Here is a 25,058-nt window from a genome sequence, read left to right on the forward strand (position 1 = left end):
TTTCCATCCGGAAGTGAGGACACGATGAAGGGAAATCGAACGTTCGCTCGTCATGCATACTGGGTGTCTCGCAAGAACACAACCTATGAACTTTTCGAGCACATGTGAATCATTCTAAATGAGAAAAAAAAAAAAGAAAAATTATATTTATTAAACTTGTTATCTGTTTCTTATTCAGATGTCAATGAGGAAAGATAACGTGCGATCATACAACGAAAAAAAAAAACAATGATTATTTTCGTTCAGTGTTTCTTTTTCATTGCGTTGTTTTGTTTTGGCATGTTGAGTTTTTTATTCATTGAGGGAGATGTCATACGATACGAAATAATCTTTTATAGACACGTCGATAATACGATGCTTAAATAATCATATTTCGGATGAGACGGTCGGATCATATAACTCGTCTTCCGCACTTTTTATTGCGGACGAATCGTGTTCGAGAGGTGCGAGTCGAGTCAGCGAAAGCTTGCGCAATACCTGACCTATTGTGCTCGTTAGGGACATTCGGGATCAGCTATTGGATAAGACCTCTTTTTCCTTATCCTCCATCTTCTCCTTATCATCCCGCTCCCTCTTCACCGCAATGCGAACGACGTCGTCTTCTGGGATATACCCCTATCGTTGAAAGGGATTGGACTTTCAGGAAGGAAACCTTAACTTCCACCGTGCTGAAGGACCTCCACCTAATTCTATGGGGCAGGAGTCTCAGGATTTAGAACGGAGGTGCACTTTGGGGATTTCTCCTTCCTTCCTCTACTGCTGTCCTGCTCGCTTCCTTAACGATCACGTCCTGCGAAGCCAGCAGGAACGGTGAGATCACGATTTGTCTGTGGGTTCGTCTTAGAAAAGGATTTTTATAGAAGAAATACGAGGAGATTGGAAGGAAACACGTTGGCAGGTCTGGTGTGAAGCGCATCCTTAAGAAACAATTTCTTGTCAATAACTTCTCTAAGAGATTTTAGTAACACTCATTGATTGCTATTATTGTGGGATTACTTCTTCTCTCAAATAATTTATATCACACTGAAAGAAAAATTGGCTGCTGCAACAAATTAGATGGTAAAATATGGCATAGCATTTTCAGTTGGCTACAGCAGCCAATTTTTGATTGCAACAGCCAATTTTTGGTTGCGTTAGTCTATCTATCCGCAATGTCAACATAGGATTTCGATAGGCTAACGCAATCAAAAATTGGCTGCTATAACCAATTAAAAATGTTATGCCATATTCAGCCAACCTTTTCTTTCAGTGCACGATTTTTGTAGTTTTGTGTAAATTTTTTCTTTGATATAGATATTGTTCGAGTATAATTTATTTCTTGCGATGTGTTAACGATTTTTTTTTAGTTAAATAATATTTTTTAGTTAAATAATATTTCATGAAAAAATATAAAAGAGTCATTGAGGAATTCATATGTTCTTGCATGATTTCGAAATCGAATGTAACGTTAAATATCTATTCTTTTTGATTTTAAAATTATATGAAATTTCTAATAATTTAACTTTATTGTTTAAAAACGTCCAATGTCAAAATCTGAGAAGTTACAAATGCTACGCTATCGGACATAGAGAGGGTCAATGTCCGCGGATTTTTTATTTGCTTTCTTTCTTGTTCCGTGGATTCTCGGCATTTGGGATGGCGATTGGTCTTTTTTCTTTTTTTTTTCTTCACGGCGGTTGTGTAGGTCGTGTCTAGCAAAGATCGCGTTTAATAGATTGTGCCAACTGGTATCCGAGTAGAGTGTCGGCCATCCTACTACTTCTTTTTTCCTTTTCTTCTTTCTTTCCTTTCCGCGAGATCGTGCCGCACGTCGTAACCTTTCGTGATGCCCTTTTTTTTCTTTCTTTCTAGTTCAGATTTTCACGACGCGTCCATCAAATCTCTACTCGGTGTAAAATTTTCCGGTGTTTGAACAATGCAATGTTCAAACTCGAATCTGATATTACTTGAATAATTTTTATTTAATTTGTTTGGCTATTCTATCCGATTGGACACAATTATTTTATATTTTTTTTATCACAAAATATTATTGAGTTGAGTTTATAACATTAAGCTATATTAATTGAGTTATATTAATGTAAAATTTAAATTTTTTAATGTTATATATATGTATATATAAATCATAGTTGGATGATTTTTCGTAAAACAGTAATAAATAAAATATCATAAATGTCATGGAAATACGTTAAATAATGCTTTAGAATATGGTTTCACATATAAAGATGATGTATTTTATACCCTTTTTATCACAAAATATTAAGTTAAGTTTACATTAATTTATATTTTAAACAGTACTTTTTAAACGAGAGCTATTTTAAGCTAATGAATGAGCGTTCCACGTTCCATGGATCAGGAGCGGCACATACATAGCGTGGCGCGGCGTATGAGTGTATACGTTATTATTTTATTTTGATAAAGATTTCATAAAAACTATACATGATATCTAAATATCACTATTTTGAATACACTTTATTTAAGAAGAGAAAATTTTCTAATCGATATCGCCAAAGAAATCACTGAAAGTAAAATAATAGATTAGACAATTCGTAAATAATTTTGATACAAGATCATTATTTCAACGTTTTGAAAATGTTTGTGACCTTGAAAAAAAACCACATTTTTAACTTAATAAATTAAAGCATGAATTGTCTAATCTACTATTTTATTTTCAGTTGTTTCTTTGGCGATATCGATTAGAAAATTTTTTTCTTAAGTAAGTTTTATTCAAAACAGTGATATTTCGATATCATGTATAATTTTTATAAAATCTTTATCAAAATAGTAAAATAATAACGCTCATACACCGCGCCATGCTGTATGTGCGTCGCCCCTGATCCATTATGTGTAACAAGGACGCTCATTCGTTAGCTTAAAATTGTTCTCATTTAAAAAGTACTGTTTGAACGCAGTTTTGCCAAAGAAGAAGGTGCTTCTGGTACGTACAATCACGCTGTGCAATCCATGTCCGCGAATTTTAAGACACTCTGTATGTGTGTATGTGTGTAACAAGGCTGAGTTTCGAAACCCATCGAAAAAATGTTGCAACTTTTCTGTGACCGGCTATATATAGTATGCAGGGCATTCGATAAAGTCGTAACAACACTTAAAAGTAGATTTCTGAGATTATTTTGAGATGAGAATTCTAATACTAAAATGTTGTCGAAAGTATAATAATTTTTTAATTATGAGTACTTAAAGTTAGCGAATTATGCCGCTTAAGTTTCGCGCGCTTATAGATGTGGTTGGATTTTCCATATCATATCTGAATATGCGAACTTCAGGTGGTATAATTCGATAACAAGTGCTCATAATTTAAAAATTATTAAAGCCTCGACATTTTGATATTAAAATTTTTGTCTCAAAATAATCTTAGAAATTTATCTTTAAACGTTGTTACAGTCTTTATCAAATACCCTGTATATTCCACGTGTGTATAAAAATATTATCTCTTTGACTAACTAATTATTTATTTGACTAATAAATTATTAGGTGTACTACTTAATTCTCGGCCCCTACATTTAATCGACTACAGCACCTATTAAAATTAAAATAAAAATTTTTTTTTCCACTATATAGTCATTTTAAAGCGCCATCCTTTAGCTTTAAAACGAGGTATAATAATTGGCAGTGCTGTCGGCACAAATATAATCTCAAAATTTGAATAATGAAAGTGATGTTCGAAAAGCAGCATTTAATGTATTACCTCCTTTTTACATTTCAACTGAAGAAAAATGCTGGCGAGACTAAGGAAATGATTTGCTCAACCTTAGGTGAAAATACTGTTTTTTATAGTAGGTATGTGTAAAAAATGGTTCTAAAAGTTTTGGGATAACAATTTTAATCTCCAAGGTTTAGTCTCCAAAATATCCTAGATAAAATATCCTAGACAATAAAAAAAAATTGAAGACAAAGAGAATTGTTAGATGAAAATTTTTGTTAGACTCAAGAAGATAGAAAGATTATTCATTTTTATGTAAATAAACACATTTTTAAAAAGATCGAAAATTAAGTTGTACACTAATAATGTATTTTTTTTTATTTCTTTTGTTGGAGGATATATGTATTTAAGTAAAATATAATGTTTGATTTAAATACATACATTTTTTTATTGAAAGTAGGAAAGACGAGATAATTTAATTTATTTTCAAATGAATAATTTTTTTCTCAATTTACCTGAATAAAAATTGTCTCCAAAATTACACAATTATAATTAAAAAAAATCACTTTGCATTATTTATTTATTTTTTATGTTTTTTCACAATATATATATTTAAATGAGATTTTTCGAGACACTCTTACAACTTCAATTCTTCTATTCCGTTAGACGTAACCCAACGTGATGTGTATATTGTGCCATTGCAATTGCGTCGCGGAGTACATCGAACCCGTGCAGGTGAAAGTGAACCAAAGTGCGGTACTCTCGCACATTCGTGTTTGTTAGACAGTCGAATCCTCTTGGTTTGTGAAATCGTCGGCAAAGGTTAAGCCACGTCGATTCGTTGACAAGATCGCATTCTCACCGTTGACATTAGTTGTTCTCGTTCTGCTTCATGCAATGGTCTGACTTAAAACGTAACGTTGAAATTATTTTCGAATTTTTAAAAGGTGACGTGCGCGTCACCTATTCCTTCTATTTATAGTATCTCAGATAAAAAAACCTTAAAAATTGAAATAACAAAATGTTATGGAGTAACTTTTTATAATTTTTTTTTATAAATATACATTATTTCTAAGTAACGCAAAAATGCTTTCGCGTTTAAAATCAACTTATTTTAAAAATTTAATGATGTATTAGACGTATAATCCCTGCAAAGAAAATTAAATTTGAAAATATGTTTAATATTTACTTCAAATAAACTATATACATACGAAAGTTGTGTGAATAAGATTATATTTTTGTTTAATAACATATTTTATTAATATATTTATTTTATTTATTATTATTTTTATTGTTAAAAGTTAAAATTTAAAAAATAATTTAAAAAATTTACATTTTTCTTTTATAAGTACTTTAAATACTCAAAATAATCTAAAAAAAAGTTTTATTGCGATTCATTGATTAGTTACAAAGATATATAGAACAAATAAATATTTTGTTTATTTACTGGACAACTAAGTTTATGCATTGCAATGTAACTACGCAAATAATTTTGAATATATAATATTAAACTTGTATTATATATATATATTATTACTTATATTAATAAGTACTTTATATTAAAAAATAGATTTTTCTCATTTATTTTATAATACACTTTCATATATTTTTATTAGAGCACAAATTAAAAAAAAAAATACTAATATTTATTAAAATAACTTATGATCCAGATAGTAAACCAAATTCGTCGTGTTATTTTTAAACGTGATTTAAAATAATCTGTAATTTTTTTATAATTTGTTATCATTTTGAAAATATGTATAAAACATTTTTAATAAGAATTATAAATAAAAATTATGTTTTAGAAATTTTATTTTATTAAGTATCTATACATTTAATTCATAAAAAAATTTTCCTCTCTTCTTTCTGGATCATCATCTTTTTTTTAAAAAGTACACATTAGTTACTTTTTTCTTGTGATTCAGATATGGAACCTTATTCGCGTGTAAATGAAAATATATCTAAAATTATACAGAAATGGAGAAAGGATGAAACGCGCTCATCGTGGTTTTTCAACTGCAACAAATGTTGCATTCGACCTGGTTCGACCTATAGACAGGCTACACACGATTATCGGAGTCTGGCTAACGGTCGGACGTGCTCTAGCGAATAACTGTATCGTTCCAGAAAAGAGCACAGTACGTGCTCGGTGAAAGGTTACTTAGGTTATGGATGTTTATCTAGACGCGCATACGAATCAAATCCAAAGAAAAAAAAAAAAGAAAAATAAAGATAAATTTATTATTTGCCGAATAATATGAGAACAACGCAATAATACAATCAGCTTTTAACGTCTCCATAATTTTTATACATTCTGATTCTGGAACCTCGTAATAGCAAATCTTGAAATAGCGCAAAAAGTCTTCCACGCTATGAGTAGCATGAGTGGGGAGTAGCAATAGTCATTAAAATCTTGAATATGTGTATCATTGTTTTGGAGTAAAGTAGAGATAACCTGGTTATAGCATTCAGGTTCTCAAACTGCAGGCTGTAAGAAACGTGAAGACAGAAATTGAGAAGGTGTGTGTGTGTGTGTGTGTGTGTGTATGTATATATATATATATATATATATATATATAGATAGCCTTGTTGCGTCCATAATGACAGATAATGTTCACGAGGTTCTAATCGTCTAATCGCGGCATGCAGCTCGTAACCATAACTCGTGATGATCGTGCACTTTTGTCCCTCTTACCTGACCTGACCCAAGCCGGAAGAAAATTGTCCATAAATAATGTACGAATAGCCGTATTTGACGTAAGTCATACTTTTTACTACAGTTTATTACAACTTTATTATTGCGGTTTGTATGTTTTATTGTTTTTATGCGGTTTATTTTATATTTTATACAATATTTTATATTGATGATGTAAAAAGTTTATCGTTTTCTTTTTTTTATCAAGTTCTATTTTTAATCATTAATTTAGAGCGTTTTGGAAACAAAAAAATTTTTCCTACACTTATAAATAAAAGAAATCCTAATTTTCGGTCGAAATTTTTAGATTTTAGAGCTTAAATATTTCTGTATGTGAATTTACATACATCTCTAATTTTTTTTCTACTTAACAAGAGTATTAAATCTAAAGGCGATAATTTTGATCGAATGAAATCATTTTAAAGCTGTGCGATTTTTCACTTCTGGATGAATTTAACAGGAATCTAATACATTCTGGTATTGTATTTCTACCTCTGCTTCTTCTGTGCCGTATTAAGAAGAGAAAGATCTTGGATCGAGGGTACGGAAATACTAGAATGGATACATCGGTGAGGTGGGAGACGGGAAAAGCTTTACGTTCGAGTCATGCATTGAATAAGTCATGAAGGATAACCGCGCGATTTTATCATTGAGAAACTGTGTGACTGCGCAACGAATGTGAATAAAGCGTTGTTTGTTTAAAAATTTTGGATACTTTTCATTACGCGCACAATACTTTTCTCGCATTTGGCGCACATTATGAATCGCCAAGTTAATTCTTACTTTTCAAAAGTAAGAGTTAATCACATTCATTTTAGTCTTTTTTTATTATGTACTTGTCTTCGCATCTTCGGCATTTAAAATGAAAGAAATGTATTATGAAGGCCAAAAGGATTGAACTATATTTGAAATACAATATCGCTGAGAAAGATAGCCGTGAAGTTTTCCGGTTTGCTGTCCCTTCGACGGATTCCAAACGAGACTTTAAAGCGCGATGAAAGTTTTATTGAGATAGTAGAAGAGAGGGCGAAGGGAGAGGAAGGAACTTTCTGCAAGACTCCAAATTTTATGATCAACGAAGTTTTATCCTCGTCCCCGGAAAAAGCAAAACGACTCGTCAGCCAATGCTCGGTTTTTTCTTAACTCGAAGCTTTCCGAAGCGGGACGAGGAAGGAATGTGAATATATAATATATGAGAAATTGAATTGAAAATTTTATAGGACTAATACAAGAAATGCTGTTAAATTCAGCAAAATTAATTCTGGCGGAAAACTATCTCTGGTTACATTTTGAGCATAACTTACATTGATACGAAGAAGATATAAAATAAAGTTGTATAGAGGAACAGAAGAGGACGAGGAAGAAAGCTAGAGTAAAAGAAGGGATATACGAGGAGAAATAGCCGGCGCAATCACGTACGGGGTTCGAAAGGTCAAGATCAAGTTGCCGGGGGAGATGTGATCTAGAACCGCAGATACAGAGAGAAAAGGGGTGCTATGGGCGTAGGAGAGAGCAGAAGAATAACGCTCTTCTGTGCCATCGACTTTAAAACTAAGGTGGCAATTGGCCAGCGTTTCTGTTTGAGTATACGCCATTTTTTTGTCAATTTGTGCTTTTTTCCTCGCTTCATACACGTAATATGTAACGCTATGAAGTTAACTTAATGTGGCAGGACCAGGGGATGTTTTATACAATGACGCATGAATTTTCAGTCTCGTATTCTTTTTACAGAAGCATAGAAAACGGATAAAGTAATACATTCCCCAATACCGAAGAGGACGTGCATTTACCTCTAAATCCCTCGGGCATACGATCGAGCTGGTCTCAGGATTTGCCACTCCGAATTGAGGGAGTCTAATGAAGGCACGTGCGGACTCGCCTTTGTCGTTCACTAAGGATTTCGACACAACTAGAAACAGCTTAATTAAGCGAAACCAGCATTACACAGCTGTCCGTATGCATCTACACATGCTGGTGAATACCCATGTGAGTGTAGACTCAACTATACCGGGTGTCCCATACAATGCATATCAAGATTTTTATTCTGTAATTTTTGTACGTTAATTTGACCGATACTTTTTGATATAACATTTCTTAATATAATTATTCCTTAATTATATTAAGTATTTGATACAATATCTCTATGAAATATTTTTAACATATAATAATGTTACGGTTAATAAAATGATTGGAGAAAGATTTCACAATTTTCTCTACATTTTTACAAATTTGTTTTAAAAATGTCGAATGTTTCGTAAAAGTTCAAAATCATATGTTTGTAAAAGATTGATATCTGTGTATGTAACATTTAATGATTATCAAATGGCATCAGCTTTATAAGAGCACTGTTGAAAAATTACAATATTTATATACATACAATAATCCGTTTTAGTTAACACATTTTCTTTTGCAGTATTAAAATTACTGAGATACTACTATTATACATAATCGATTAAAGGTTATGAAAAGCTCTACAAAAATGTCATATTCAGAAATAATCATTTTGTCATAAATGTAAATATTTATCTCACGTTGAGTTGGTACGATTGAAATTATAACTTTGCGCGATTGATTGAGAGGGTCAAAGATGAGAGACGAGAAAAAACCTTCCGCGAAAAGGAGCTTGTGGAGATCTGAGGCAAAGCTCAGCTTTAAATGGAATCCCGTTTTGGAAAGCTGCATACAGTTTAATTAAGCCAGACCCATTTCGCTTGTGTCTACAAACGGTATTTTGCAGTAATGCCTCTAGTTGCTTCTCTCTCTTCCTTTTCTCTCGTTCTCTATCCGACCTCTCTATAGAGTGAGCGTCAGTTGAAGGAAGTCCAAGTTCGCCTAAGTCTCGAGTCTCGAGTGTCCGTCCTAATGAATTGCTAAACTATCCCCCCTCAAACGAAAGCTCGATTTCCCTGAATGGTCGACCTTTCCTTCGGGCTTAATGCCCGATTAATCAAGGATACTAATTTTACCAAAAATTTAAGAATGTTGGAGTTGAGAAAATCCCATCGTTTAATAGTAATTTAGTAAAAAACCGATTGGACTTAATTGATTGATATCTAAGCTATTGAAAATGAGAGTTAAGAATTTGTTGGTATTTATTTGCTTCTGGAGTAATGAATAATTAATTGTTTTTATATGTATATTATATATTTTATCATATTTGTTCATACAACTTTGCGCGTTGAAAACGTTTTTGGCTACTTTTAATTTTATTTTGTGAACAAATCTATGTTTACTATATTTTAAAAGTAATAAATTTTAATTATTTCCCTCCCTCCAATATATCCAGAATATTTCGATATCTCTTTGCAGTATTTTATGTAGCTAGATCGAAATAACTTTTAACTCTTCATCTTTTTTTTTTGTTTGAGATCAATGCCATATTTTAATAGAATATAAGTGACAAGTTTTATTGTTTAATGCCATATTTTAATACAATATAAATGACATTATCCTTAATTTAGATAGATTTAAAACTAATTCTAAATAGTCTACGAATATTATAGAAGCAACAAAAACACGATGTTTAATAGTTAGATTATAAAATTAAAAATTAATTAATACATAATTGTTCACAACAAATAAAAGAACAACTTGATTTTTTAGAATCAGAACACTACATTAATAAAAATTAGTAAATTATACAGAATTTTTATTGTTAGAATAAATAGATAGATATTCACGATTCAATGTCGCAATAAATCGTATTATGTGGATATAAATAATGTAACTGGAATCAATACGGTAGCATAATTATAAATTATAGAGAAATTTTAGCATTGATAATTAATTGTGTAATAGAGCAAGGTAAAAATAAAAATAGAATGGAAAGAAAGAAAGAAAGAGAGAAAGAATAAAGACAAGGACGCGGGGATAAAAAGAGATAGAGGATGAAAGACGAATATGAAACAAGGGGGATGGTGATGCAGCAGTGTAATGGGATGGATAGATAGACAGAAGAAAGGGGGTAGAGGGGGGAGGGGGGAAAGATATCGGAGCGGGAGGAGAAGTAAAGTTACGAGGCTGTTTACAGGCGGCTGTTAAAGCGATCTAACTCATGGCCGGCCATTGCTCCCGCCAGGCTTGGCTACGCAACGCAACGTTGTTCGCGCTTTATACAAGTCGCCTCAAGCGCAGCTAGTTCCATTTTGCAGTTAAATCGCGTAAATTGTTTAAATTTCAGTATATCTTGAAATCCTCGATTAAAAGGAAAGATATCAGATGTCTCGAAATCGTGAAATAGAAAATAAGCAGTGCAAATAATAAACAGTGAAGCGAATTGCTCGTTTTCCGCTCGGTGACTTTGCGGGCGAATTATCGACTAATATTCGACTGTTGCCGCTCGTTGCGTCTCCAAGGCATTCTCCCTTTGAGGGCAATCTTCCGCATACGTACCCCGATCCGCGGGGTCCGTAACCGCGTCTTTGCCGAACTACCCCAACGACTCCAACGCGCGGGAATTCCGTGCGAAGTATTTATTCATCAGGGTAACCCCTACTGGTAAAGGAATTTCATAATGCCGCTGTCACACGCTGCCATTGATTGAAGGATCGCTTCTCTACTCCTCCCCTCCCTTGCTCTTCCGCTATCACGACAAAAATGTTGCTGTTGATTGAAAATGGCAGGAACCATGCAGTGCTCTTGAAAAACGCACTTTTTACAGGAAGATACTCTTTCACGATATTTTAATTCTCTGCAATGGCATTTGAGTTTTCTCAATAAAGGTGCAAAATGAAACAAAAAAAAAAATATCGAAGATTTATTTATTTCAAATTTTTATTTTAATTACAAGAATATGTAATATTGTTAATTTAAATGGTGATTATCCTTAATAGTTCCATCGAAGGAAAATTATATCCTAAAGAAGATGATGAAAGCATAATCAATATTACAGATATGTCTTGTACATACATACGTCGTGTACATGCCCAGACGGAGACATAGACGTAAGGCTATGTAGATAGAAACGCATCTATTTACGGCTGAAACATGTCCATTCTGCAGCTCGCGGGGCATAATATCGTTTGATGACGTCATTAAGTTAGAGCGGACTTATTGTTTCTCGTAAAATGTACGTGCAAACACGTCATTCTGTTTCTGGATGGGTTTAAGCTCTATTCACATACCATGGTATATATCATGCATATAAGAAAAATTCTTTCCCGACGAAATATTCGGTGGTGAAAAAAAGAGATTGAAGTATAACAACTTAATTTTGAAAGCGACAAATTTCCTTTTTCATTTATTTTCTATATTTCTTTTCATTTATGTCTCTTGTTTTAACATTTCGTTTTTGTGTGAATTCATCTTAATTCGAAATTTCCGTGGTCTCATTCTTCCATTATCGTCGTCGGAGTCTTTATTTTCCAGAATGGTGACTATAAAGCAGTCGTAAACTTATAATTAAATGCCACTAATGGCGTACATGTTCGGTACATGCGATACGCATCCTCGCAACAGTATATTTTCGCCGAAAATGGATGCCTTTACAAACTTCTTTTCCACGATAATTGAGATATTATTTTAAAAAAAAGATTTTTACATTTTGTATCGCGATAATTGCCTACTCTCTAAATCTGAACTAGTGAATAGTCACTAATTACTCAGTGGCTTACTTGACACTGATAATCAGTGAAATTTAATTAAAAAAGGAAAAATGCTTGAGCATTATATAACTAAAATACTGATATTTACATATTAATTTCAATTTTCCAATACTATATTCATTTATGCACTAAAACAAAGTTAATTAGATCACATAATAAAGATGAGCTAGGTTAAGGATCTCACATTTCATTCACTGATTATCAGTGGCATGCTTGGCACTGATATCAGTGATTATCTATAGAGATAAGGCTAATAGAATGGTACATAAAAGTGCAATTCAATTATTTATAATAAGAGTAATATAGAAAAAAAATCTGATTGTATTAATAAGAATTCTGATGGAAATAATCAGAATAAATCAGAATTTTCTGGTTAAATCTAGTCGGGATTCTAGTTGAGATAATGAGAATTCTGATTGATATGGTCAGAATCTTCTGGCTTTTAACCAGAAATTTTTCACAGTATAACACGCAAAAAGCAAAAGATATTGCAGTTGATTACGATAGTATTTTTTTTTCTGTTACAGGAGAGCCCATCTTAGGACTTGTCTTGAGAAGCTGAAGCTGCTAGTGCCACTCGGGCCTGAAACCTCGAGACACACCACGTTGGGTCTTTTGACCAAGGCCAAGCGTTTTATCAAGGTGAGTAAATCAGTCAAATTACTAAAATTGATATATAAAGTCGGGTTATCATAATAAAAAAACCAGAAAACAGATTATTCTTTTGTCTTACTCGACAGCTAATGATCACTTATTGTTAGATTGAAATTTAAAGTTCTTTACATAAGAATGTTATCTGCGAAAGATTATTATTACTGAAGAAATAAAGAAAGAGAGAAAGAGAGGTTAAACTCAGAATTTGAGATATAAGCAGGAAACGCATTAGAAACATTGTTTCCCGATTGAAATAGGTTCAGAAGGGACAAATGGGCGGAGGAAGAGCTACACGCGGTGTAAAGAAAGGCAGAGCAAGGTGTTGCAGCAAACAGAGTGGCGATGCACAATAGATGCGTAGTTAGTAAATTACAGACTGCCAGGGACAATGGCGTGCGTACCGAGCAAATGCGGCGGGCGCGTGTGTGCGTGTCAGAGTTTTCCACGCAGTCTACAGGGTGACGTGGATAGAAGCGCAGTGATTCGAACAGGTGACGAAGGCGCGTGTTCTTTGTTTCCTCGAGTAAATTGTTCTCGTAAAACGTACTTAAAATATTCACCATTCTTGCGCACGTGCATTATGTTCCGGCTATGTATTCTCGAGGTGTATTCTTAAAGAGACTTTCTCGCCATTTACCTGATTTGTTTTGCTTCCTTTTTCGCGAGACATAGTCTTCTCTTCAAATCTTTCCTTGGTATAATGAAAACAATTTTATGGCGCGAAAATGCGTTGTCTTTTAGATACAATCTATTTCTTCTGTTTCTAAAGTTTTTTTTTAATGATGCTAAAAGAGATGCGTATTAACAAAATTATTAAATTGCTTGCCAATGTTACTATTCTAGTTCTGTTCATGATTGCGTTTCAAGACTGAAAAAGATTCCGGCGTGCGATTTGCAGAATTGAATATGTATATAAATTCGCACTGTGTGAAATACTTAAACATTAAGATCTACTTTGAAAATAGGATTATTTTTTTTAAACGCTACAAGAGAATCTCGCCCACATCCATAAATGGATGTGTAAATTATTAAATGATATTCATAGTGGATGATACGATAAATCCTACAAGATAAGAAAATAGAAACAGGTAGATAATTAAAAGTTATCGAAATATGCAAAATATCGTTTCGTGATAAACGTGCGTGAAAAGTGAAGGCGTTTATTTTATCGATGTAATTTCTTCATCGTCTGTTACGATCTGAACGATGGACTCGGAGCACCCTATAGAATGGCAAGCAGCAGTGCGTATCCACCGTTCATTCGTGTATGCATAGTCCGCGTGGGAGACTCAGCGTGTACATCAATCTGACCTGCGGGCACCTGTGTATATTATGTGCCTGCGTTAGGTAGGAGAAAAATGTTTGTTCGCCATTTGAGAAGGAAAGCTGCTACGCGTAATTTAAGAGGGCATCTGCAAACGTAATAAAGATCGTAATATCGGAAAATGATGGAGCATCATAAAAGAATGATTTTAACATGATATATAACGTTTGATTGTCACATTCACTTTATAAAAGTCATTTTACAAAACAAAACTTTTTTTCCGGTACTTAATATTGTACCTTCACATAGTAACTTCCTGATTGATTCGACAACGACAGTAGGATTATGGTAGAGACAAGATATTCCGTAAAGCGAAAAATAAGGCGGAGGATAAAGGAATAAAGAGGTTGAAAAGAGGATAGATAGAAGTTGAGAGAAGATAGTGATAAGAGAGAGGAACTGAGAAACATGAAAGTGTCGTTTCTGTAGTGGCGGTTTACACCCTCGCGAGGAAGTAAGACGTGAAGGAAAGGATGAGGTGGAGGGTTGAAGCGATTCGTGTTTTGCGAGGTTGGCGGCGTGTAAGTCTTCATTTGTCCGCCTTTGAATTTCTTCCTTTTTGTTTTGCCTGATGGTCTTCATGATTCTTTTCACACTTCGGTAGACATTTCCGTCTACCACTAATTATTCTATACGCTTTTCTTTTTCGCCTTATCCATCTACATTTAGACTATGTGTATAATAATAAATGGATATAAAGAATAGGAAGAATGGCTTGAAATTTTTTTAGTTATAATCAAAAGTATGGGATATTGTAGCAATTTTTTAATTTTTACGCTTGATATAATTAACTCGATATAACTTTATTACACGTAAGCAAATGTTGAAAATAAGTATTTTCAATTTTTATGGAATGCGGAAAATTTATTGAGAATGGTATTAAATCGAGAAAACTAGATTTTTACTTTATTATCATAAAATATTATTATAGACTTTTTTTAAACATATTTTTCAAGACTTTGAACTGTTCTTCTTTTTAAATGTCATTATTGGTATTTTTTATCTATATAGTATATATTATCTAGATGTGTAGAAAAAGCCATTTTATGTTAAATAATTTTATGATGGAAATATGACCTCCATTAACATTAATACGTAACACAAAACGTTGCAACAATTTTGATGCCGATTGTACGTATATTGCAACCAGCATCGGCCGACACAATGTAAATGGTAAGAGTGAACCGAGTCTCACTTCTGAGGTCGGTCGATTGGCTTTATGGCGGAGTATGCTCCGCTTAACGCTTTTCTTAGCCTTGTTTTATCTCCGTTGTAAATTCATATCGAATAAAATGAAAAGCACGAAATCAGGAAATTTCTTACGAGCACGATGTCAGCCGCGCTATAAACACGCACACGCAAACACATCGCCTGTCGTGTGGTACCTTAATCTGTGATCAGGTGATTCGCCGAGCTGCTTCCTTACCTCAGTGCCATCCATCCTATATCTAAAGCATTGATTCTCAGCTATCTTACCGCCCTAAATTTTTTCACTACGGGAACATATCGGTCATGGCACACTTAAAAAAACTTAAAATGGCTAATCGCAGTAGAAAACGTAAGCAGTAGCAAGTCCAACATATTAATTTCCTTATTGCTTATGTCTTACTTACTGCTTGAGTTTTTTTGTGTGCCATAGTTTTAACAATCGCGAGATCTTCGCCAATCTTTGTTCTCATGTTAACATTTTTTTAAGAATGACACACACACACACACACACACACACACACACACACACACACACACACACACACACACCATAAATAAATTTTAAATCTAGTGTCTCTTGAGGTAGCATTATACATATTTTTATAGAGATAACGCTCATTTGCTACAAAACAACACAATTCAAAAAATAGTTTTCCAAAAAAAGTTTGAATATTTCGAATTATTAATAAAATAATAAGAGAGATATCAGATTTAAAATTTAGAAATAGTAAAATAAAAAAATTTTTTAACAGAATCGAAAAATTGGAATTTTGAAAAAGTGCCAGTTTAAAATTTAAAACTTTTAAAATTTTCCATTCTAAACGTTCATAATGAAAAAAATTCGCAGAGCCGACAAATCTACGCATGTCAAATACTACGTAGTGGAATACACATTTAGTTGCATTCGATTATTTCCTGTTCGGTGATTTGCACCGGAATTGGTCGGCCTCTTCTTGGTAAGCGCTCGCTGTTGCGTTACGAAATAGCATGCTATATACAATACAAAGGAAACCGATTATCGGCCGATATTCTATTGGCAGTTCTCAGAACAAAAACGGAATGTTATTTAATATAATGATAAATAGTTAATTAAATTAAAACTTTATGTATAAGGAATAGATCACGTTTTCCAACATGTTATAATTAAATCGATGCGATAAATTATAAATAAATATAAATAATCATGAATATTATGATATATATACAAATTAATTATTTACATTATTATATTCGCTAGCTAGTACAGTAACTGTTACTATATAATTGTAATTGTTCTAAAATGTATTACAGTATACATGTATAATGTTTATACAATACTGTATGATATTATGTACACACATATATATATATATATATATATATATGTACATATACATAATAGTATTAGTATATCGCTTATTTACTATTACAACATTACCTAAAAATTGTCACGTTTTAATTATTTGCAGAAGAAAAACGGGAAACATAAAGAAAAAATATACTTTAATATTACATACTTTTGTTTTTCTGTAATTACATCAAACTTGCATTTTAAAATTAATACTACAAAAATTATTTTATTAATAATTCAAAATATTCAAACTTTTTTTTGGAAAACTGTTTTTTTGAATTGTATTGTTATTGTAGTAAATGAGCGACATCTCTATAAAAATATATTATATATAAATAGTATTACATAAATATTACATGTATATATTATATATGTATAAATATTGTTTATTAATTACATATATTCTTAATTAATATTATATATGTATTATATTATATTTATGTTACACTATATGTACTATATGTTAGGTTGTACACACGTACGTTATTGAAACGCTGTTATTTTAAACTACATATATGATATCGCGCGCGAGAGATCATATGTGATGTCACATCGTTCGATTACAGAACCTGGAGGAGCGCGAGCGTAAGCATACCTCGCAAAAGGACCAGCTGTCGCGCGAGCACAGGTTCCTGAGACGGCGGCTCGAGCAGCTGACGAACCAGACCGGCCTCCATGGCCTTCATGCGCTTCATGGCCTCCACGGGCTTAGCACGAGCGCGCCGACCGACTCCGTCGCCGCCACCACCGCCTCCGCAGCGATGCTGTCTAAGCGGCGTAGTATCTCTGAGTGCTCCCTGGGCACGGCATCCACCAGCTCGACCGGAAGCTCCAGTAACTCGGACAGGTCTGCAGGTAGCCCATCCATCTCGGAGTCCGGTGAGTACAGCAATGAGATTATCATTAAATATGTTAAATTGAAGATGCTTTTCTACCGATGGAACGTCTTTACATCTTTTCGCAGTCTTTCTTTCTGCCTTACTCTCCCGGTAGTCTCTTTTACGTCGCCCGGATGCAAAAATATTGGGCTCATGTTTTATTAAATTTTTAACAAAGAACTCTCGTGTTCTATCAAACTAATTGAATTAGTTCAGAACTGTGAAATTACTTTAATAATAATGCCATAATAAAGTCAGAATACAGAACGTATACTTTTCCGTGGAAATAAAAATACATATATATTTTATTAATATATTTTTATTAAATAATATATAAACAATGAGATCATTTGCAGTTTTTATACATTACTTTTGATTGTTAGAAGACATTCTTTTTTACAAAAAAAAAAAAATATTTTTTGAAAATGAAAAATTCAGAGTACAACATTTTGTATGTAATAATCTAATAATTATAATTTTCAATTGCAATCGAGCATAGCGATTAGCAATAATTTATGGCAATTCTTTCCTTATAAAAATTTTTGCGTAGTTTACTACGTTTCTAATGCAAAATCTTCAAAGAAGATCTCTACCTTCTTTCCTACAACTAGCTTGATTCCGTCGATTAAATCTTAATCGTCACGAATTAAGATGGAAAGCAGTACGATAGAAGCCACGCGGATTACTTTATCTATGTCGTAAAGTCGAACGAATGAATCTATTTAATTTCCCGAAGCGTCATTGTTTAAGCACGGTGTACAATATGCACATAACAAACACATATATGAATGTACGCAATGATACAATAGTTGTATAATTATATTCTACCTGTGTGAAGTTGGTCCTACCTGTTCAAAATTTGAAAAAATAAATTTAAAGAATACATTTGTACTTTGTTTCCGAGCTTTTCTCAGCATAATTTTTATAGTTTTCTCTTATTTCTACAAATTAAACAGTAAGTAGGAAGATAACACGATATATCTCGATTGTTAATGTAATTTTTTTTAAATTGTTATACATATAACAATTTGGGATTATATCGTATTTATCTGGATAAAGTTTTCAAAATTTAGATTTTGTCTATGTTGGGACACCACTACAACGACGTATATCGCAAAAATGCATTCGCCACCGCATGAAATATTGCAACTTGCAGGGGTGGATGAGTTTTCCAAAGGAGTTCCTGGAGTAAAAAAAAAAGAGCTCGAGCTAGCGGAAGGCGAAGGAAATCGGAAAACGTCGGGGGTGTATGCGCGGGGGCGGGATGTTGAAATTGATGATCCCGCGGGAATATCTCTGGCGAAGCACTTATCATAAGTCACGTGTGCCACACCGGCTATTTTTCGAAAGCCACCTCGAATTTGCCGCGCTTTCTGCATTGGAATAGCGGAATTTATCGTAACTTTTTTATTCCTATCGTTAATTATTTTAAATATTAAATACACGAAAAACTTTTAATCGAAAAATACGTTTTAATACTTTTTTAAAATTAATTATATATGTGAATGTGTGTGTGTGTGTGTGTGTATGTGTGTGTGCTTTTCTATTATATTAATAATGTTCTCGATATGGAATCATGTATTTACATGTACCATTATGATTGCGGAGTATCATGTCTCCATTACGAGATATGTTCACTGTGAATCTGGCTTTACATTTATGGACTCAAATAGAATGTGTTTTGCGTTGTAGCAATCTGGGGATAAGACACTCTCTTCCACATAAACACACACATAAACACGCATACATATATATATATATATATATATATATATATATATATATATATATGTATGTATGTATGTATGTATATATGTATATATACTCGTGGAATTATTTCAGGACGATTTCCTCAGGCACCTTAATGTTGTGAGATTGTTGCGCTTAGCTAAATTACCAAACGTGATAAGATCCCTCTTTAAGATTTGCTATCCCTGCCATTAGTAACGGATCCTTGTCATTTGCACGATGCTGCTATGGCTAAATGTTGTAGTTGGGTACTAGTCATACAAGACATATTGAAAACTTAATATTTGATCTAATCCAAAATTTGGGTTTATGATGATGAATTATGTATTTATTTTTTGCAATCATTAAATATAGATTCGATGCACTAAAAATACGAAAAGAATGATCGGTTAAAGCGGGAAAGGTTGAAAGATATAGAATTGAGAGAAAATAAATAAGAGAGAGAATTATGATACATACAGCGAAATTCAACATGAAACAGAGACTGAGTATTTCTAAACAAAGAACAACAAGTGGGAAAGGAAAGAGAGACTCTTTGACAAGTTAAATACACACATGTTCCATTGTAAAATAATCATGTACAGATTCTCTTCAGTTCGAAGTAATCCCTTCAGACAAATCCTTCCCCGTACTTGTCTCATAATTTCTTTCAAATAAAATGAAAACAAATATAAAATGTAGTATGACACAATTACAGATTGTAAGTAACAAATACAATATACACACATATATATATATATATATATATATATATATATATATATATGTATATAGCTAATCAATCAAGCTTTTTTTAACAAATTTTTTAACAAAAAATAATGTAATAATATTTTAATTGTTGATAGTTAAATTAATTATTGATGATGTATTAATATCATGTCCTTGTTGTGCATTTAATCCCAACGTACTTAATAAATTTGAATCTAGGAAATATCTATTATAACAATTTTGTTATAATATTCTTGTACGTTTAAATTCACTTTTACGATTATTATTTTTCGTAGTTAACGATTATTAATCCTATTATTTAAAATAATAATCATTAACAATTATTAATCTAAATAATGAATTGATAATATCGTTAAATAATTGTATTTAAAATAAGAACTTTTTGATATCTAACAAGAGTGATAATAAATAGAATTTTATTTAATATTTTAAATGAGAGAAAAAAGAAAGATGGATGTGGAAAGAAAAGGCAAAAATAAGACAAAATTTTCAAAAAAAAAATTGCATCCGTTCGCACTTTTATTCGACATTCTTAAATTTAAAATAGCGAGAGAGGAGGAGGGACGGGAATGATAAAATTATAAACTATTTTATTCAACTTGGGAAATATATTTTATAATAATAATGAAAGAAAATAATCCACTTTTGTGTAAAATAAATTATTGATTTATTTTTTGAATGAATTTTTTTTAAGAGAATGTGACCGGTTCGATACGTATTTGAATTTTATTCGGCGAAGAGAAAGGAAAGAAAAACAATTTTTTTGTCAATTACACATATTCATAGTTGATCGTACGAAATGTAAAAAAATTGACCGCGAAAATTTCTCAGATTATGTTTTAAAAGTTTTCATATAACTTCGCGCTGCGCGCAAGTGATTGTGTATCTCTCACGCATATCACGTGACTAAAGAAATACTGACCGGTGTGACTGTACCACGCGCGCGACGTTACTTATCGCAACTAGGTTGGGACACGATCGAGACTTAATCGGGACCGCGACGACATGTATAAATAGACTGAGATAATCCATTCGCCGAGCAAAGCCGGAAGTTGGCGATTTAGAACTGAGAGAGATACAGTTTATCGGAGCTTTATCTGTCCCGTTCTATCTTTTACCGCAAAACGTCATGTCGATGTTGAACATGATTTAAAATTAATAGAGACATAAATACCAATCCACTTAATTTGGAATTGATAATTGTAGTGTCTAATATTGGATTCCACTTGAAATGTCTGCATCTTTGCGAAAATTTTGTTTAAGACGAACTAAGAGTTAATTATCACGGCCATGACGGATATTATTGTTATCTGCCGTAAAAACTGCCCCTCTCCCCGCCTTTCTTCTTTTCCATTTGTTTCTGATAAACAAGCGGACACGCAACAGGGTTGCACCGTACTGTTTGTTGTTGCCGTGTGATAACGAGAAATGATTAACTAGGAGGAAAACGTGACGCGCGACTTATTTTTATTCGCTTCACTCGGAATATTGAAATTTATCCCCGTATCAGGGAGAAATGGTCGAATGCATCGAATGTCTCGCGTGTTTTTTATGTTCCACGCCGTGAAATGAGGAGGCAAGGGAGAGGAGGTGACGAATTCGGTGATACCAGGGGTGCGCATGACGCTGGTTTTAATGAACTCTTTTGCTCGCCACTCGTGTCACCCTTAAAACCGCCGCTTTAATCAGTGCCTCTCAAATCGCGCCACTCTGTATTCATCACCCACTTCCGGCAATCAATATCCATGACCAATTAAGAAAAACAATTTCTAATAGTATACATTCTCTTAGTACACCTTATCTTATTTCACGTCTAAATCTTAAATTTTGTGTCAAATTTGAAATTTTATTGTATTTTTAATAGATTAAAAAATTGTTTTTGATATTTATACTCCGATCTGGACTACTTTAATCTGGTGGTTTTATTTGTCACTCTGTTTACGATCTGTATACTTTCCACTTGTGTTTTGAGCGCCACTGTCACCTGGACAGGTTAGCGATGTCGAGAACGCAAAAGGTAGAGGGGTGAGAAAGAGGGAGAGGCGGGTGGTGACGAGGGCAGATCTGGTTCGCTTAGTGTGACGAGAATAGAGGCATGTTATTGATTATGGAAAAATACCCCCGGCTCAGAACGCCGCGGGTAGTGAGAGGGAGGGTAGCTAGCAAGTGTGGTCGACACCTCCCTCGTCTTCTTCGAGCCGTGCCTTCCAGCGGGTGTCATGGCTACTGTACACCCTGCAGTCTCTCTATCATGTTCCTTCGTTTACCCTTTCTTCTCTTTACTCCTTCCTTCACCCATTGTTGCCCATCATCTCTTCGTCTGACAGTATGACGTCATAATAACGGCGCGTCCTTGCCGGCACTCGTCTCTTGCGAGTATTAGCCAGACGGTGCGTGCAGTTGATACGTCGGTGCATCTCCTTACGTCACGGGAACGCTTTCGATACGGGGAGAATGATACTATTTAAAATGCTTTATATACTTATGACTCGCTCGTGATGAGCTTTTAGCACGCCACTAAAAAAACTGTCATATTTACAACCAATAATAGCAAATTCAATTGGACGCACTCAGTGCGCACTGGTGCGTATCAAAACCGCCGTGCACAAATTGACGTAGGTGTGTGTTTAATATAAATATAAAAACAGGTTAAACAGGTGAAATCCTCGATACATTTTATTGTACTATCAAGTAAAATATGTATTTTATAATTGAAAATATTATATTTATTTTTGCATTTAAATTAATCAATGTACGACGGCTTTAATATGCATCAGTTCGCAGATGCGTTCAACCGAATTCGTTGTAAATTTAGCTTAGAATGGCCGGCTTATGCTTCTAATCGATTGCATTTTCTTTGAATCTTCTCGGATTCTTTAAATATTTCTTTGAGTAAATTAGCATGGAATTAAAAAATCCGATTAATCGCTTGAAAACGAAGCAACTTTGACAGATTTATGGAACGGATGCCAAATACGGTAGAAACGCTTAGAATTTAACTGGAAAGGTGGAAAGAAGGTAGAACTTCTCCAGAGGAAGACGATCTTCTCGCTATTAATTAATCTCTCGTGATAAATGTTAAGCTGGCTGCCATCTTGAAAGATGCTAGATGTGCAACCAGCTGCGCGCCGTAATAGTAGTAGATACCGATGCATAAATTTCTAATTTTTCGTAACAGCTCTTATTACGTATTAATTATTATAAGCAAAAAGAAATTAATCTCTCTTGGAACTAAAATCGATTTTCAATTTTGATGGTACATGTAACTTATTTGTGTTTGTTGTATTAGACGCGTAAATAAAAAATGATTTTGTCATCGACTTCTCTTCCAGATTATAACAATGTGGAATCCATTCTTTTTGTCACAGATGAAGTGGACGTGATTGGTTACACGAGCAATCAATCGGACACCGATGATCATAGTAGCGTACAGAGTAGTAGCGACAGCGGTGTCGCGATGTCCACCTCCAGACTGACTCTTTCCGAGATGATGGACAATCTTTAGGTACGTATATAGATCAATTAATTTACAGTGAATTCGGTTGCTTGCATTGTATGCTGGTGCACTTTAGAGTGCATCAGTGTAGAATAATGTAGACAACCGAGTTCGCTGTTTGGAATAAAAGTGCAGGGAAATTTTCTTTTGAGGGAGATCACATTAATTTAGATGAGTAAATCGAGTGTTCGAATTAAAATAAATTTTTACAAACTTAATTGCATAAAAGCAAAGAGTTAACTATAGTTGATCGCGTTCTATGATGAATAAAACACCGTATGCTAAATATGGGAAATCCGTATTTAGTCCGTTACGAGTGTAATGGACGTAAATCACCAAAGGGATAAAAAGCGGAAGATAGGATGACAAGAGTCGAGGAAGACAAGGGTGGTGGATGTTGGCAAATAAATTCTCACATTGCTTCCTCTGCGCTATTTGCAGACAAAGAGGCGGTGCGATGCGATGGCGGCGAAAGAAGAAACGATTGAAGAAGGAAAAGGGAAAAGGATAGGGGATAGGAGATAGAGCGAAAGGAAGAAGATCCATCGGGGCGTACGAAAATTGACGGCGCGCGAAATATCGACTCATACACACATTACATATATACACATAAAATGCACATTTAAATTCGTACTCAATGCAACTTTGTCCTTCCAAAATGGCCTGACTGGCAAATGTTAAAGAAGAAGAAGAAGAAGAAGAAGAAAAAGAAGAAGAAGAAGTCTTTTGGATATCTCGACTTGCGAAGATTTTCAAACAAAACGGAATAGATTTAAAAAATCAGATATGAAAGAGCTACGAGATACTTGGATTACCAAGGCTCAAAAAACATCAATCATGACGCAAAAAAAAATAGAAGAAACGTTATCTTTGATATCATCTAGCCTATTATAAAGAAGAGAAGAAGTCTTCAATACTTTCATTGAATATTGCGAAGAAGAGATAAATAACTTGAAAAAAGAAGAGACTAATTAAAAACTAAAGACAGAAGAAATGGTCCATTCTAAGGTTATTATATGAAAACGAAAAACAGTTTGAGAACAGATTAAAACAAAAGGATATAAATATAAATATTATCAGCTAAGAAGAACAACATTTGGAAATATTGATCGGAGAAATCAATAAGAAAATAAACCAACCGCTTTCAAAAAACTGTAAATGCAAATGGAAGATTTTACATTTTCCGAAATCGCAGTAAAGTCTGATATATTATGCATTCAAATGAAAATAAAAGAAAAACAACGAGGAGAAAAGAAGATGAAAGAAACGAAATAAAAGAAAAAAGTTAATAGACAAGAAGGTAAATAATTTAGGACAAAGGTAGAGAATTAAGAAGAAATGAGGAAAGTAAGAAGAGAAAAAATAGGAGAAAATTTGACGAACAAAAAATAAGCCACTTTTCAGAAAATTGATGTCGATGAAAAAGGAATGGAAGCATGGAAAATAAGAGAAAAAAATTGAGCAGAAAGGAAAGAAAAAAAAGTAGCATGAACAACTAGAAGAGTGTGAAAAAGAAGATTATTGTAAATTATCGAGAATTGTACGAAGATCATGACAATCATTGTTATATGTTGTTAAGAACATGCAGATTTTATAGACGCGTGTATTGTGCGGCAAGAGAAAGAGCGAAAGGAGAGAAAGCGATGAGGAGAGAGAGAGAAAGAGAGAGAGGAGAAGCAAAAAAGCTATGAAAATGAAATGGAGTATGAGCATGTTACCGAGCTACGATGAAA

The 25,058-nt window shown here is 33.4% G+C and overlaps 1 protein-coding gene across 6 annotated transcripts in view; it reads left to right on the plus strand.

The window, feature by feature from the left end:
• Mxd (MAX dimerization protein) overlaps positions 1-24,581 on the plus strand; it is a 41,755-nt gene extending 17,174 nt beyond the window's left edge. For all 6 annotated transcript variants that reach the window (XM_011056792.2, XM_087405782.1, XM_087405783.1 and 3 more), the window contains exons 5-8: positions 12,484-12,598; positions 17,040-17,352; positions 23,198-23,334; positions 23,767-24,581. In XM_011056792.2, coding sequence (XP_011055094.2) covers positions 12,484-12,598; positions 17,040-17,352; positions 23,198-23,334 — 565 coding nt within the window. In that variant the 3' untranslated portion in view covers positions 23,767-24,581. The remainder of the gene's footprint in view (positions 1-12,483; positions 12,599-17,039; positions 17,353-23,197; positions 23,335-23,766) is intronic.
• The last annotated feature ends 477 nt before the right edge of the window (positions 24,582-25,058 follow it).

The sequence above is a fragment of the Acromyrmex echinatior genome, chromosome 4 (assembly GCF_024713525.1).
Source record: "Acromyrmex echinatior isolate Ae372 chromosome 4, ASM2471352v2, whole genome shotgun sequence".
Lineage (NCBI taxonomy): Eukaryota > Metazoa > Arthropoda > Insecta > Hymenoptera > Formicidae > Acromyrmex > Acromyrmex echinatior.